Source organism: Panthera leo, chromosome B1, assembly GCF_018350215.1.
Source record: "Panthera leo isolate Ple1 chromosome B1, P.leo_Ple1_pat1.1, whole genome shotgun sequence".
Taxonomy (NCBI): domain Eukaryota; kingdom Metazoa; phylum Chordata; class Mammalia; order Carnivora; family Felidae; genus Panthera; species Panthera leo.
Window position 1 is genome coordinate 62,202,633 of NC_056682.1, and position 16,717 is coordinate 62,219,349.

A 16,717-nucleotide genomic window follows, 5' to 3' on the forward strand; every position below is an offset into this window, starting at 1 on the left:
ATTACTGTAAAACTAAATATAATTCAGAAATTAAACTGCTATCTCTGTAGGCAGATGACACAATCTTAAAATATAAAACAGTAAACATTCCACATACACATAAAACTGTTAGAACTAATAAACAAATTCAGCAAAGTTGCAGGACACAAAAAATCAGTTGCATCTCTATCCACCAACAACAAACAATTTCAAAAGGAAATTAAGAAAATAATCCTATTTATAATAGCATCAAAAATAATAAAATACTTGGCAATAAATCAATGAGGCAAAAGACTTGTACACTGTAAACTACAAAACACTGCTGAAAAAAAAATTAAAGATAACACAAATCAATGGAATGATGACCTGTATTCATGATTGGAAGACATGGTATTGTTAAAATATCCATATTACCCAAAGCAATCCACAGAGTCAACACAATCTCTATCAAAATCTCAATGGCATTTCTTGCAGGGAGAGAAAAAACTAAATCCTGATATTCACAAAGAACCACAAACCCACAATAGCCAAAACACTCTTGAGAAAATCTAAGCTAGAGTCTCCCACTTCCTGACTTTAAAACATATTACAAAGCTACAGTATTCCAAACAGTATGATACTGGCATAGGATAGACATACAGACCAACAGAAGAGAACAGACAGCCCAAAAATAAACCCATGTATATATATATATGGTCAAATGATCTTCAACAAGGGTGACAAGACTACTCAATGGGGAACGGATAGTCTCTTTAACAAATGGCATTGAAGAAACCAGATATACACATTACAGAAAAATGAAATTGGACACTTTTCTTATGCCATACACAAAAATGAACATAAAATGAATTAAACACTTAAATGTAAGACCCAAAACTATAAAACTTCTAGAAGAAAACAGGTGAAAAGCTTTAGAACAGTAATTCTGGCAATGATTTCTTGGATACGACACCAAAAGCACTGGAAATAAAAGCAAAATGGACAAGTGAGACTACATCAAACTAAAACAGCTTCTGTGCACCAAAGGGAACAACAACTTTCTGAATGGGGGAAAATATTTGCAAATCATATATCTCATGAGGGGTTAGTATTCAAAATATATGAGAAACTCCTACAAGTCAGTAGGAAAAAACAAAATAACCCAATTTAAAAATGGGAACAGAAGCCATATAAATGATCCACATGCATACGAAAAAAAAAAATGCTCAACATCACTAATCATCAGGGAACTGCAAATCAAAACTACAATGAAGTAACACTTCACATCTGTTAGGATGGCCATTATCAACAAACAAACAAAAACAGAAAATAAGAAGTATTTTCATGGAAATGGGAGAAAATGTAGCCTTTGTGCACTGTTGGTAGACATATAAAATAGTGGAGCCACCATGGAAAACAGTGTGGAATTTCCTCAAAAATTATATATATATATAATTCCCAAACGATCCAACAATCCCACTTCTGGGTATTTATTCAAAAGAATTGCAAACAGGATCCTGAAAAGACATGCATGCTCCTGTATTCACTGCAGCATTATTCACATTGGCCAAGAGACAGAAATACTCTAAACATCCATCAGTAGATGAATGAATAAAGAAACTACGGTATATACATAAAACAGAATATTATTCAGCCTTAAAACAAAGAAATCTGTCATATGCTACAAAACAGATAAATCTGGAGGACATTATGCCAATGTCAGTTACAGAGACATTACAGTTACGGAGAGATAAGTACTGCATGATTCCATTTACACGAGGGTTCTAAAGAGTCAAACTCATAGAAGTGGAAAGTGGAATGCTGGTTACTAGGGGCTGGGGAAGAGGGAAATGAAGAGCTGTTGCTCAGTGGGTATAGAGTTTCAATCATGCAAGATGAAAAAGTTCTGGAGATCTGCTGTACAACCATGTGCATAGAGTTAACAGTATTTACTGTGCAACTACAAATTCGGTAATAAGATAGATCTCATATTATGTGTTTGTTTTGCCAAAATAAAAAACAATTAGTAACAAAAAGGCAGTTAAACTTCTAAGTACTTTATCATAGGATTAATTTCACTTCCGAATCAGGTAATTCGCATATACCTTATTCTTCCAGAATAGAAAATTGTGTTTAAATTGTATAAATGCTATTTGGATTGTGTTTTGTTGAACAATTATTACAAACTCTTTTCCTATTAATTACATGCTTAAATTTGCAGCTGTCTTCATTTCCACCTACAGATACTGTCCTTATCAAATGTCTGTAATATTATCAAATACCAAAGATTGAGAACTTAACTTTCTCCATATTCCATAGGATCACAATTATAATTTTATTAAGGTTATAGAAAACATAGGTAGATATACACAATAATTTCTGTTAGATAAATCTCTTCCCAAAGGAGCTTGACAAATTCTAGATTAGGGGAAGAAATAAAATTGTATCCAATCAACTTAGTACTACCTAATTAACTTATATTTACATCCGTAAGCTTTTAAATATAATAAATAAAATGTGGGTTTAAAATGACTTTAAGACAAGGAAATGCTAAAAGGAATCCTAAATCACCTGAGAAATAATGTGAGATTAATTACTCCAGTTATGTTATTTCTTAAAATGTTTTATTTTTGAGAGGGAGAGACTCACACTTGCGAGCGGGGGAGGGGCAGAGAGAGAAAGGGGACAGAGGATCTGAAGCAGGCTCCATGCTGAGAGCAGCAAGCCCAATGTGGGGCTGGAGCTCACAAGTGGGCTCAAACTCACCGTGGGGCTCAACCTCATGGGGGGTTCGAAGTCATGAATCACAGGATCACAAGATCACAACCTGAGTCGAAACCAAGAGCCTGGTGCTCAGCCCACTGAGCCACCCAGGTGCCCCTAATTACTGAAATATTTTAAAGCACATTTCAGTAGTAACTACCTAGCCTAGTCTGAATCACCCTTTAAAATGAAGCATAAGCGCCCACTCCAAGGAGCCATCCTCCCCCAGTGTGCACTCCTCACAGAACTGCAGTAGCATCCTTTAAGGATGAGAGTTACTTCCTCACCAAGTGATATCGTCTGTGTGATACCCCAGAGGCTCAGCCATTTGTGTGTGTTGTCTATGCTTCCTGTTCTGTGGCCACAGCATCTGGCACGGTGCCTTTCACGGGTTAACGGTGACTCATTCATTCATACAGCAACTATTTATTGAGCACTTAATCTACATCAGATTCAGAACACCGAAAGGGAAACCCCAACTCCAAGCCCACGACAGCTTATACTCTAGTGTGGGAAATGGCAAATGAACTGATGATTAGATGAGTAAGATACAAAGACCAGGATCAAATAAGGCATTTACCGCAGTAGAGTCCTGGGAGACCAGAGAGTCTTTAAGGAGGAGGTGACATAGGAGCTGAATCCTCAATATGAGCTAGGATTTACCAGGATGCAGTTGCCAGCCTTCTGGCTGGAGGAAGAGGCCAGAGGCAAGCATACAATGGTGTCAGGAGCGTGAGGAAGTAGAGGTGACAAACAAGGCTGTAGAGGAACTTAACTAGAGAAAACACTCAGGGAAGAGTGGAAAAAATCTTGAAGTGACATAATGGAAAGGAAATTAGCCTTTATCCTACAAATAGGCAGAGCAACATTTGCATGTTAAACAGCCACTTTAGGAGCTCCCAGGTGGCTCAGTCATTTAAGCATCCGACTTAGGCTCAGGTCATGACCTCAGGTTCCTGAGTTCAAGCCCTGCATCGGGCTCTATGCTGACAGCTGGGAGCCTGGAGCCTGCTTTGGATTCTCAAAACTAAAATAAATAAACATTTTTTTTTAAAAGCCACTTTAACAGAAACATGGCCAGAGAAATAAAGAGATGTAAGAATGGAAGCAAGAGGTGAATTAGGAGGCATTTCAGCAATCCAGACAAAAGGGGAGGTTCCCTGGACTAGGGGATGTGCAAGAATGCAAGATTTTAGGAAGGCAGCAGGACTGACTCACTGCAAGAAGTGAGGGAGGAACGAGGTGAGAATGCTCACCACAGTTCTGGCTTCAGCTGCCTGAGGACCTCTGCACGGTACCATCCACGGAACTAGGGAATGTTTACAGGGAGATGAATAAATGAGTCCACGAATAAATGCGGGAAAAAATGGCTGAGTTAATTCTTTTGCATGTGGGGCAATATTTTAGCCAAGAATTGTGTATATACAAGCCTGTATAGAAGGTATATATTACCTGGAATCTCAGAAAATTAGATGAGGAACCAAGAGATTAATGTTTGGCAAACTGCCAAGAATCTTATATCAATTTTAAAGGTAAATTTAATGAAACAAATGTTTAAAGCAGTGTGAAGTTTTTAATATTCAGACTCTATGCTTGCTGAACCTGGCCTTCCATCCCTAAAACCTCCACACAAATGCGCATCCATAGACAGGGATATCCTGCACACATACTGTGTGTGTACCAGCCCTGAGAGCTTTTAAATCTGTGAACACGGACTGTACGTGTGCTGATGTGTGAATACGTATACGCTTTTATGTAACAAAAAAGATTCTAATCCTCAGAAGGCTCTTTCTTTTTACATAACCATTTATTTTATATTTTTCCTGATTTGATTATGTTACTTGACATATTTAGTTGGGGAAGATTTACTGAGAGAATATTAGGGTTGATGGTGGGTATAAGTACTAAGTAAAAAAAAAAAGGGGTAAAAGGGTTATGGCACTAGATAAAAACGAAATTAAGAGAAAATGCAAATGAAGACCAGTGACTGTTAAACAGTTTAGAAATAAAAAAGGAAAGGAAATCCTATGATTAGATCAAAGTAGAAAAATACACTGAGAAAATGAGAATCACAAGGAAAACAAAGAGAGAAACAATAGCACACATTACTGATTTATGAAGAGAAGAATATCCACTCCAGCTCATGTGCCCTAGAGAAGATCTCCTTCAGAAGCAAACTGCTGATTACTGGCATAAAGGGAAGATGAAGAGTATAATGATAATAATAATAATAATAATAATAATAATAATAATAATAATCCACCACTACATGGGTGTATCTGGTCCTGACAGGATGTAGGATGCAAAGGATTTTAATGACAGGTGTTGAAAGCAGCATTAGTGGGAATCCTTTTAGGGTTCCTTAATGCTAGAAAGACTTGGCAGCTGTCCAAAGGACACAGGATTGGCCTTTGAGCAGCACTGTCCTGAAACCTAATGAATCCTGGGGTTTAGAAGCTCTCCCTTTGTTTCCCTTCCTTCCCCTTTCTGGGCCTACGTGGCCTAGCGATGGATGACCAGCTCTTATGTCAGAAGAGTGGCAGGGCTGTGAAGGATCATATTCTTTCTCTATATTAACAATGCATAAGGAGGTTGTTCTCGTCTGCTTCTAAAAGAACAAGAAATGGCAATGAAAATAATTCTAAACCAAAGGAAACGTTATCTTTGTTCCATCACCTTAAAAACACAACTTTATTCCTGAAGGGAGCTTTTTCATAATTAGTAGGCACCGACTGCATAAGTAATTCAGGTTTCACATACAAATCTAATTTATATCTTTGGCATATATATATAGACAAACATAATAATGGATTACACGTTCTTTATCAGCTAGAAAGTCTCATAAAAAACAACAGTGTATATTGTTTTAATGGAATTAGAAATACATATATTTTAATGCTGTTCATCTCTAATAGATAAAAATACATTTCCTATGTTATTAGTGGAACAGCAACAATATTTTCAGTCTGTGAATTATAACCTGCCCATTAGAAGTCTGCCCTCTTGGACCCAGGGCCCCTTGGACTTATCACAGATCATAAAAGCCACAACGTCACATATTTAAGTGTGAATCAGGTCAGCATTCCTTTCAAGATTAAACTTTTAAGGAATACCTTTATAAAATGCAGATTTAGTAGAGCTTTGAGCATAAACTGATACAAAGTAAAGAGTTGGAATGGTGTAGCCAAATGCCTCTGATTGGATCTATTCACGAGCTATTTCTAACAAAAGAAAACAGGAGAAACTCCAAAGGAATATGCAGTTTTATACCTTCTTTCTGTATTAAAACCAAGACATAGCTAGGGGCACCTGGGTGGCTCAAGTGGGTTGTTTCCCACTCTTGGTTTCTCAGGTCATGATCTCAGGGTTCATGAGTTCCAGCCCTGCATCGGGCTCCATGCGAGAGCACAGAGCTTACATGGGATTCTCTCTCTTGCTCTGTCTCTCTCTCTGTCTGTCCCTTCCCCTGGTTGCCCTCTCTCTCTCTCTCAAAATAAATAAACTTTTTTAAAAAGTACAAATAAAAAAGACACAACCAGATTTCATTTTAATAAACACTTTCTTCCCAGGTGATTCTCAAATAAGTCATCCTATTTAGTCTTCTATGTACAGTTATGAATCTTTAACATTATTCCACTGATATTCTTGGAGTTACTGGTAAACCTACTACATCAGTGTAACTTAAGTTTATTTGGCCTATATTTATACCAATATCATTAGGACTCCCCATTGTAAAGTAATGAAGAATGTTAAATACATAACCATATACAGGGCTCAAAGCTAAGGACTGCAGAGAAAGACACACACACACACACACACACACACACACACACACACACACATTGGCCGAGAGACAGAGAGAGAGAGAGAGAGAGAGAGAGAGAGAGAGAAACAGAAAGAGCAAGAGACAGAAAAAAGAGAGACAAGGAGGGATTTGTTTGGTGGGCATTAAACAGTCCAAGATGGGAAAAAAGTCATTCTCAAAGATTTCGTGAACTAAAAGTTAATATATTTTTATTTTTTAATACATATATTTCTTAGCTCTGTCTTCATCATGCCATTAATAAGCAACTTGCCTTTTATATTGCTTTAAAAACACAAGATATCTTTCTCACTGATGATGGTACCTTCATGAATGTGGTTTTACTGTATTAACAAACCAATTTACACATTATTACTGCATTTAAAGAAAAAAATAGCCTATTTATGTATGTACATAATGAAAATCTCAAGTGAAAACTATACTTATCTTCCTATTAATAACTTAAATATTTAAGACCTATAGGCTTAAAATTATAGTGTCACAAATTTTTACTACTTTTTTGATTCCTACTCACTGCCTTTCTTACAATTCAGTGTGCAAACGTATCTCCAGTTTGCTTTCTAAGTGTTATATATATGTATATATGTTTTTAGAGAGACAATCAAACTGGTTTTATATGTGAACTTTCTACTCATTTAAGTGCTATTAGTCACACAATTTTCCCACAAATTTTCTACACTCAAAGTTAAAAAGTATGGTACATCCAGTATTGACAGAAATTACCCAAGGATCATTCATTTCTTCTGTCACAGTGGTACCATTCACTTATAAACCCATCTTTCCTGTGGAAATTTACATTAAAAAAAAAATACCACACATACATTCATATATACATGAACCAAAATTGGGGGGAAAGCTGTGCTAACCAAAGCTAAACATATTTCTTAGAATTAGGATGTTTCAAAGGATTTTGACTATGGAGGAGGAGCATAAAGTATGCAGTATTTCCAGTTTGGAAGCAAACCCTTTTTTCTCTCTTAGACGATTGAGTCTTGGAACATTCGTACTAACACCTTCCCTTAATCTCTTTTTCACAACTTTATCCAGTAGCAAAACATACAGTCACTCACTAGCAACATGGCTAGAACTCAGTTTTTTCAAAAAAAAGTTATAAAATTCAAACTAATAAAATTTGAATTTGTATACCATTAATGATAGTATTTGCAAGAAAAAAGATCATTTAGTACTCAATTCTGAAGTTGCAATAAAAAATATTCTTTTTATGTTGGCAAGAAAATTCAACATTTGACTATGAAATCATGCAACTATTTAATAACAACTATGAAACAATCATGCTTTTTTGCTCTTTTACTTGTTAAGTTAAAACAAATAAAACATACTATCCCTGTGCCTTAAATTTGATTTCTAGCAATTTGTTTTTAATTATATCAATGGGTGTTCCAGAGTTCTCTCATTTCATTTTATGATTAACTGACTTTGAACTGAATACGTCACTTGCCAGCATGGAGAGACACAAGTAAACAGTTCAGTAAACTGTGGCTTATTCATCTGGAAAGAGCGCAATCAGGCACAATTATGGTTCTGTTTTCGTATGGTGCAATACCTGGACATCTATACAGCTTTCTTGCCTGTGCAATATCTCCTTTGCTTAAACGGGTTCGCTGACCGATTGCAGGACGTATGCCATTATCATCACGAGATGGGAGAATAGTATCCAGAAACATCCCCCTGAAAAAAATCAGAAGCAAGCCACACATAAGTCACCAAATTAAGACAATTACATTCCTTACAAGTATAAGATTATTTTTTTTTCAAAATCGTGTCAATTAAAAGGAAAAAGCATCAGTGTTGAAATTTAAATAGTGCGCCAGACTTTCAAAACATGTTCATCAAAGTAGGAAAAAAAAAAAAGTTGTGTTAAACTGTATACCTAGCATAAAGTCAATGATGAAATTCACTTTGATTTAGAAATGATTTTTAAAATCTAGAATTCTACATAGCTTCCCACACCAAGTAAACCACGGTTTTTATTTTAGTCTTTTAAGCAGATCTAAGAACCCTTGGATTACTAAATTGTAAAACAAATTCTCCTCATAGAAATCTATTTTTAAGGACAATGTATAATACATATTTTTAAGGTTACTAAGATTGTAAAAGTCAAGCAAAATATGTTATTTTTTAGTTAAATTACTAATTAACCCATGTATTCTTAGAAGTCCAAGTATCAAAGTATATATTAAAAGAACAAGAAAAAAGAAAGTGTCAAATTTTAGAAACAACAGTTTAAAGCAAAATAGTTTTTTGATAAATGCACACACAGAAAGAAAATAAAATTTTTGGGGTGCCTGGGTGGCTCAGTTGGTTAAACATCAGACTTCGGCTCAGGTCACGATCTTGCAGTTTGTGGGTTCGAGCCCCACGTCACGCTCTGTGCTGACAGCTCAGACTGGAGCCTGCTTCGGATTCTGTGTCACCCTCTCTCTCTTCCCTTTCCCTGCTTGCACTCTCTATCTCTCTCAAAAATAAACATTAAAAAACAAACTTAGGGGCGCCTGGGTGGCTCAGTCGGTTAAGCGTCCAACTTCGGTTCAGGTCATGATCTCGCAGTCCGTGAGTTCGAGCCCCGCGTCGGGCTCTGTGCTGACGGCTCAGAGCCTGGAGCCAGTTTCAGATTCTGTGTCTCCCTCTCTAGCCCTCCCCCGTTCATGCTTTGTCTCTCTCTGTCTCAAAAATAAATAAATGTTAAAAAAAATTTAAAAAAACCTTAGAAAATAAAATTTTTGTGGTAAAATTAAGAGGATAAAACTAGCAATGCACCCATGATGCTAACTTAGAGACAATGAGTTGTGAGACCAAGGTCGTGATAAAACTCAACATCTTCTTAATATTCAAAACTAAAAATTCTGAATATACTGCACTAAAGATAATCTTAATTTTGCAATGAATATCAACATTTATAGCTCTAAAGGAAGAACTGAGCTTAAAAGTTAGAGTGGGAAACTATTCCAGTAGTAAGAAGGATTTCAAAAAAAGAAAAGCTTTCTATAAAAGTATTTGAAATTAGTTTTTTTTTTAATTATTATTCTAGGGAGAGAGAGAGAGAGAGCAAGAGCAGGGGAGGGACAAAAAGGGGAGGGAGAGAGAGAGAGAGAGAGAGAGAGAGAGAGAGAGAGAGAGAATCCTAAGCAGGCTCCATGCTCAGTGCAGAGCTCAACACGGGGCTCAACTGCATGTGGGATCATGACCTAAGCCAGATTCAAGAGTTGGAAGCTCAGCCAACTGAACCATCCAGGTGCCCCAAAAGTATTTGAAATTAAGAAATACAATTGTAAAAAAAAAATTTTTAAATAAGATGAAAGACATGATACGCCTTTCCAAAACTTTAATGAATACATTGTATATTAAATACAAGTTAAAGGAAATTTCACCTCTACTTATTCTTTCCTTTAGGGAATACTAACTAAGCACCGTTGTAAGTCTGGATTTATAGCCTTTAATAAACATTCATGATTCTCACATTTTAGTGTGGGGTGAGAGACATTAAACAAAAGATTGACAACTGAGATAGTGACAGGTACTATGGAGAAAAAGAAGTGAAGATGGATATTGATTACCCAGTGATGGGGTAGCTTTTAAACAGTGAGATCAAAGGAAAACTCACTTGGAAGTTGACAAATTGGGCAAACATGAAGGGAGTGAAGGCGGGGGCATTGTGGGTAAATGGGAGTAGAGACTTCCAGAGAGAAAAAAACAGGAAATTCAATGGCTCAGAGATGGGAGGATCCTTAAAGTGTTTGAGTGTCACACAGATAATGTGACTCTTAGCCTGAGGAAAACTGTTAATATTTGGAAGATGGTAAACAGAGGAGTGACATGATCTATGAGTATTTTATGACTAACCTCTCTGGCTCCGAGGTCAGGGTAGTGATCTTTTAGATAAAACCTGGATAACGCAAATAGAGAATGGAACTCTATAAATTTAAGTATCTATAGAACGCCACATGCATACTGCCTGAGATAAAAGTAGGGAGGGAAACTAATGATTTATGGGAGTTGACTAGCAAAAGTGAGAGCTTGCACATACTTAATTAGATGCAACTACAGCTAGGCCAGTGCAATTGAAGGGGAAGTAGAGCTATAAAATAGGGTAGCATTGAGAAAAGCCATTCGTCAACTACACTGCATGAATCAACATATACATTCAATAGGGTAAGTCCAAATTAGTGAAGGGCTGCCATTTCTGTAGTACTTCAGCACCAACAAAGTATTCACTATTTTCTATTTCTAAAAACAGATTTGTAATCTTTAAAGGTTGATTTTTTCCAGTTTTCAAAACAGTTCAACTTGAAAAGGTCAAGGACATCTTGGCATGGATATATTCAAACTCAGACAACAGAGTGATGAATTTTGACTTCTTCTCTCTACTGAGGTAAACTCTCATTCAGAAGGTGTAAGTCACCATTTCTTTTGTTCTTTCTTTGTGGCAGGAAGTTAACAATTCTCTCCCTCCACATCCAGGCCATTAAGTAATGCAGGCTCTTCCTGACTATCCTCAGTGAGGCACTATCAATAGGCCAGAGACAGATTACAAAAGGCTTCACATACTAATCTTCACTGGCTCCATCTACATGAGAAGAATGAATGAGCTATGCTTTTTAAAGAAACTTTGTAAAATTTTGTAATTTTTTTATTAATGAAAAATGGGCAATCCCAGTTAACAAGCCTCTATATTCCAAATTACCCATGCATATAAAGATCCCATTTATCTAGTCCTATTCTCCCTAAAAGTAAGTACCCAAATCTGCTGATGGGCTACATTCATGAAAACAACTAAAACTTTTACAGACTCCCTGGATCCAGAATAGAAAAAATATATAAAATTTCAAATATATGCATTAATAGAATGAAGAACAAAAAACCACATGTTCATCTAACTGATGTAGAAAACTCATTTGACAAAATTCACACCTTTCAAGATAAAAACTTTCAACGAACTAGGAATAGAAGGAAACCATCTCAACATAAAGACCATGAATGAAAAACCTACAGCTAACATCATACTCAGCAGTGAAAAACTGAGTTTTTCATCTAAGATCAAGAACAAAGCAGAAATGTCCACTCTCACCACTTCTATTCAACATAGTATTGGAAGTTGTAGCCAGAGCAATTAGGCAAGAAAAAGAAGTAAAATAAGAAAGAAAGAATTGAAATCTTCTCTCTTTGCCAATCATATAATCCTATATGTAGAAAACCTTAAGGAGTCCACAAAAAAAGTTAGAACTAATAAATTCAGCAAAGTTGAATAAATTCATTCAAACTGAACACACAAAAATCAGTTGCAATTCCATACAATAACAATGAACAATCTGAAAAGGAAATTAAGAAAAACAATTCCAGGGGCATCTGGGTGGCTCAGGCGGTTAAGTGTCTGACTTCAGGTTATGATCTCACAGTTTGTGAGTTCGAGCCCCATGTCTGTCAACACAGAGCCTGGAGCTTACTTCAGATTCTGGGTCTCCCTCTCTCTGCTCCTCCCCCACTTTTGCTCTGTTTCTGTCTCTCTCTCTCAAAAAACTGAATAAACATTAAGAACTTAAAAAGAAGAAAGAAAAAAAATCCATTTAAAATACCATCAAAAAGAATAAAGTACTTAGGAATAAGCCCAACCAAAAAGGTGAAAGACTTCTAAACTAAAAACTACAAAACATTGTTGAAAGAAATTAAAGAAGACAAAAATAAATGGAAAGACATTCCATTCTTATGGATGGCATGGACATTCCATGCTTAATTTGTTAAAATGTCCACATGACACAAAATGATCTATAGATCCAGCACAATCTCTATCAAAACCCAATATAATTTCTTGCAGAGACAAAAAAACAGACCCAAAATTCATATGGAATTTCATAAAACCTCAAATAGTTAAAAATTTTGAAAACAACAAAGTTGGAAGACTCACACATTGTGATTTCAAAACACACTATTAAGCTAAAGTAATCAAAGCAGTGTGTTACTGGTATAAAGACAGACCTATAGACCAATGGAACAGAATAAGAATCTCAGAAACAAACCCTAGTAAATATAGCAAATAATCTTCAACAAGGGTGCCAAAAACACTCAATCAGAAATATATATATATATTTTTTCAATAAACAATACTGGGAAAACTGAATACCCACATAAAACAATAAATTTACGCAATTATTTAAGCTATATAAAAAGTTAACTAAAAATAGATTAAAGACCTAAACACAAATCCCAAAACTATAAAAATCCTAGAAGAAAATAGTGGAAACCCTTCATGACATAGAATCTGGCAATAATTTCTTGGATATGACACTAAAGCACAGTTAACAAAAGCAAAATCAGGTAAGTGGGACTACACAAATAAAAAAAAACTACTATGCAGCAAAGATGAAAAAAGGAAAATATTTGCAAATTATACATCCAATAAGGAGCCAGAATGTATAAAGAACTCCTACAATTCAACAACAAAAAATGAATAATCTGACTTTAAGATGGCCAAAAGAATTGAATAGACATTTCTCCAAAGACAATACACAACTAGAAAGCACACGAAAGGATACTCAACATCATTAATCATCAAAGAAATGAAAATCAAAACCGCAATGAAACATCAAGTCATACCCATTAGGATGGCTACTATTTAAAAAGAGAAAAAAAAAAGAGACAATAACACATGTTGGTAAGGATATGGATTAATTGGAACACTTTGTGTACTGCTGTGGGATTGTGAAATGGTGCAGCTACTATAGAAAACATGATGAAGTTTCTTCAAAAAATTAAAAATAGAACTACCATATGATCCAGCAATCCTACATCTGGGTATATATGCAAAATAATTGAAAACAGGATTTGGCAAAGATATTTGCATACCCATATTGATAGCAGTACTATTCACAATAGCCAACAAGTGGAAGCAACTCAAATGTCTATCAGTGGATGAATAGATAAACAAAACATGGTATATACATACAATGGAAAATTATTCAGCCTTGAAAAGGAAGGAAATCCTTTCACATGCTACAACTTGGATAAACCATGAAGACATCATGCTAAATGAAATAAGCCAATCACAAAAGGACAAATACTGTATGATTCTACTTAATGAGGTATCTAAAGTATCCAAGTTCATGGAAACACAAAGTGGAATGGTAGTCACCAGGGGCTGGCAAGAGGGGAAATGGGGCATAATTTTTTAATGGGCACTGGGTTTCAGTTTTGCAAGATGAAAAAGTTCCAAACATCCGTTTCACAACCATGTGAATAGACTTAACATCACTAAGTGTACACTAAAAAATAGTTAAGATTGCAAATTTTATGTTCAGTGTCTTTTAACACACACACACGCACACACACACACACCACACACACACACAGAGCTTCAAATACTTTGGAGGTGGTGGCTAAGAACTGTGACAGCTAATTTTTCTCCTGGAATTCATTTTTTCTTTAATTTTTTTTTAACATTTATTTATTTTTGAGACAGAGAGAGACAGAGCATGAATGGGGGAGGGTCAGAGAGAGGGAGGCACAGAATCTGAAACAGGCTCCAGGCTCTGAGCTGTCAGCACAGAGCCCGACGCGGGGCTCGAACCCACGGACCGTGAGATCATGACCTGAGCCGAAGTAGGCCGCTTAACCGACTGAGCCACCCAGACGCCCCTGGAATTCAGTTTTTAAATATATGTACAAGTTAGTAAACATTCTCTTTAAAGATCAAAACAATAAAATAAGGTGAATTGCATCAACTCTTCTCACAGGTAGATATAGTTACTTTCACTCTAAGTTCACTGGGAAGACTGAATAGGATAATTTTGGAAGAATAAGACAAATAATGAGTCAAGACTGGCTGGCATGCAGTACCATGGTGTGGGGGGTGGGAGCGATGGACTTCAGGCAGCAAGAGCAGGATGGCTTATGGAAAAGAAGAAAAAGAAGCAATTTAAACATGTAAAAGAAATGCAGAATGAGAGGAAATATATATTTTAGACTTTGGTATAGATTAATCATCTATAAAAGACAAAAAGAATGAATTATTTTCTCCTCTTTCCACTACCTCCTATGTTGCAAAGAATCAAAAGTCAGTTTAGGTCTAAATAATATAATACACCAACATACGAGAGGTGCCTTGGCTGAACTGGGACCCAAATCCCATTTGTTACATGTTTCTATGGAAAATTCAAGTCCAAACACTGGTCTAAAAATAAAGTTTTATAACTCTTTGAGATTAATTTTAGGCCAAATTTATGGGTGTATTTCTACCAAAACTTAAATTCAATTCCAAAAACAATATATATATTATATATATATTATATCTGTATAATATATACACACACACACACACACACACACACACACAGTATATAAATATATAAACTACAGGTATAAACTATATATATGTATATATACACACCAGTAGAAAATAATTATTAAATACAGTGAATAATTATTAAAATACAGTTCACACTCAATTTTTTAAATAATATAATTTTGTCTTTTTAAAGGAGCATAATTTAAAAATTTATCTAAGTATTAAAGGCTCACTGACACATCATTCTTTACTTTTTATTAAGAATTATTTTAGGGGGCACCTGGCCGGCTCAGTTGGTGGAGCATGGGACTCTTGATTTTGGGGTTGTAGGTTCAACCTACAACGTGGGCATTGGGTGTAGAGATTACTTAAAAAAAATAAAAATCTTTAAAAAATTAAATATTTTAAAAAAAAAGGATTTATTTTTAAAAGACAGGGGTATTAATTTGAATTTTTTATCTCCTTTCTGACCCTGTCCTTAGAAACAGATGTTTGAGGGGCATCTGGGTGGCTCAGATGGTTAAGCATTGTACTCTTGACTTCGGCTTAGGTCATAATCTCACGGTTTGTGGTTTTGAGTCCTGCGTCTTCTTTCTCTCTCCTCCTCTGCCCCTCCCCCCCAAAATAAATAAACTTAAAAAAAATTAAAAAAAAAGAAATAGATGTTAGATGAATTGTGAAGTGGACATAAGTGGACACAAAGAATGAGTTAGAATGGACATATGAGTGTAAAATGAGCATAAATGGGGAAAGGGGATGATTTCAATGATTTGACAGATCTAAATTCCTTACCTGGGAACTATTTGCTTGATGACGTCATCTTTAGAATAAAGTTATTGAAACCTAAATTTATTGCGTTCTTTAAAAATAGCATTAAATCTTTAATGAAATGAATTTAAGGTTAATAAGTGGTGAAATTCTAAATTACATGAGGCAAAATATCTTCATAATATGTTCTTTGAGAATTAAATTAGTTAAGCACCTTTCAAGCATAACTAGTAGTTGAGCAATAGAAAATATACAGTAGAGAACACAACTTAAATAGAGAATAAACATTCCAACTCAACAACCAAGTACCCTGTGTGATTTGTGAATGCCTAAGTTTCCTTAAATGATGCTATGCCAATTTAAAATACTGATTGGTTTAATAATCATTTTCATTGGACTTTTAAAATTGACTTAGGAATATAAAATAGTTTTAATTAATTCATACCATTTTAATTTTTAATCTGAATGTATGTATTTGATAGGAAATGTGAAAACATGTTTTTAAAATCTCAAATGCTGGTGTTGGCTATAAACCTTAATTGAGTATTTTTGTACTTGAGGGCAACAGTATTTGAAAGAGCTTCAAGTTCTAATGTTAAGCATAGCTTTGTCAGGAGCCACACGGAGGAAAGGAATTAAAAGTCAAAAGGTATAACCTGAGACTCCAACCTTGAGAAGGTGTTCCTGGCATAGTGCATGATACTGTCAAAATCGTATCTTTCTCCAAGTGAGTTTACTTCTCCAGGCTCCATCTTCAGAAAATTGTATTCTTGACCTAAGAAACATTTCAGAAGCCTTTTAGCAGACAGAGACAAGAACAGAAGAGCCCCTCCTAAGCCTGCATCTGCTTTTTACTAAATGCAAGTTGCAGCTAAATGCGAACACCCAGGTACGTGCAAAAGTATGCATGCTGTTTTCACTTAACATCACGTTGAAACATTAATACTGGATTTCATTAATAAGTCAATTTGGGGGGAAAAAGGTGGATTATCAAAAACATACTTTGGATTGTTTTGCATGTATATGCTTTATGTTCTTATAAATACTTTTTTTTTTAATCTCACTGCTTTTTTCAACACTGCAGGAATGATTATAAAAAGTTACATCGT

The 16,717-nt window shown here is 35.4% G+C and overlaps 1 protein-coding gene across 1 annotated transcript in view; it reads right to left on the minus strand.

Moving 5' to 3' along the window:
• The window catches only part of TLL1 (tolloid like 1), a 137,943-nt gene that overhangs the window by 76,354 nt on the left and 44,872 nt on the right, over positions 1–16,717 (minus strand). Inside the window, exons 7-8 of the mRNA XM_042936680.1 lie at positions 16,278–16,383; positions 8,109–8,233 (exon numbers count right to left, since the gene is read on the minus strand). Coding sequence (XP_042792614.1) covers positions 8,109–8,233; positions 16,278–16,383 — 231 coding nt within the window. The remainder of the gene's footprint in view (positions 1–8,108; positions 8,234–16,277; positions 16,384–16,717) is intronic.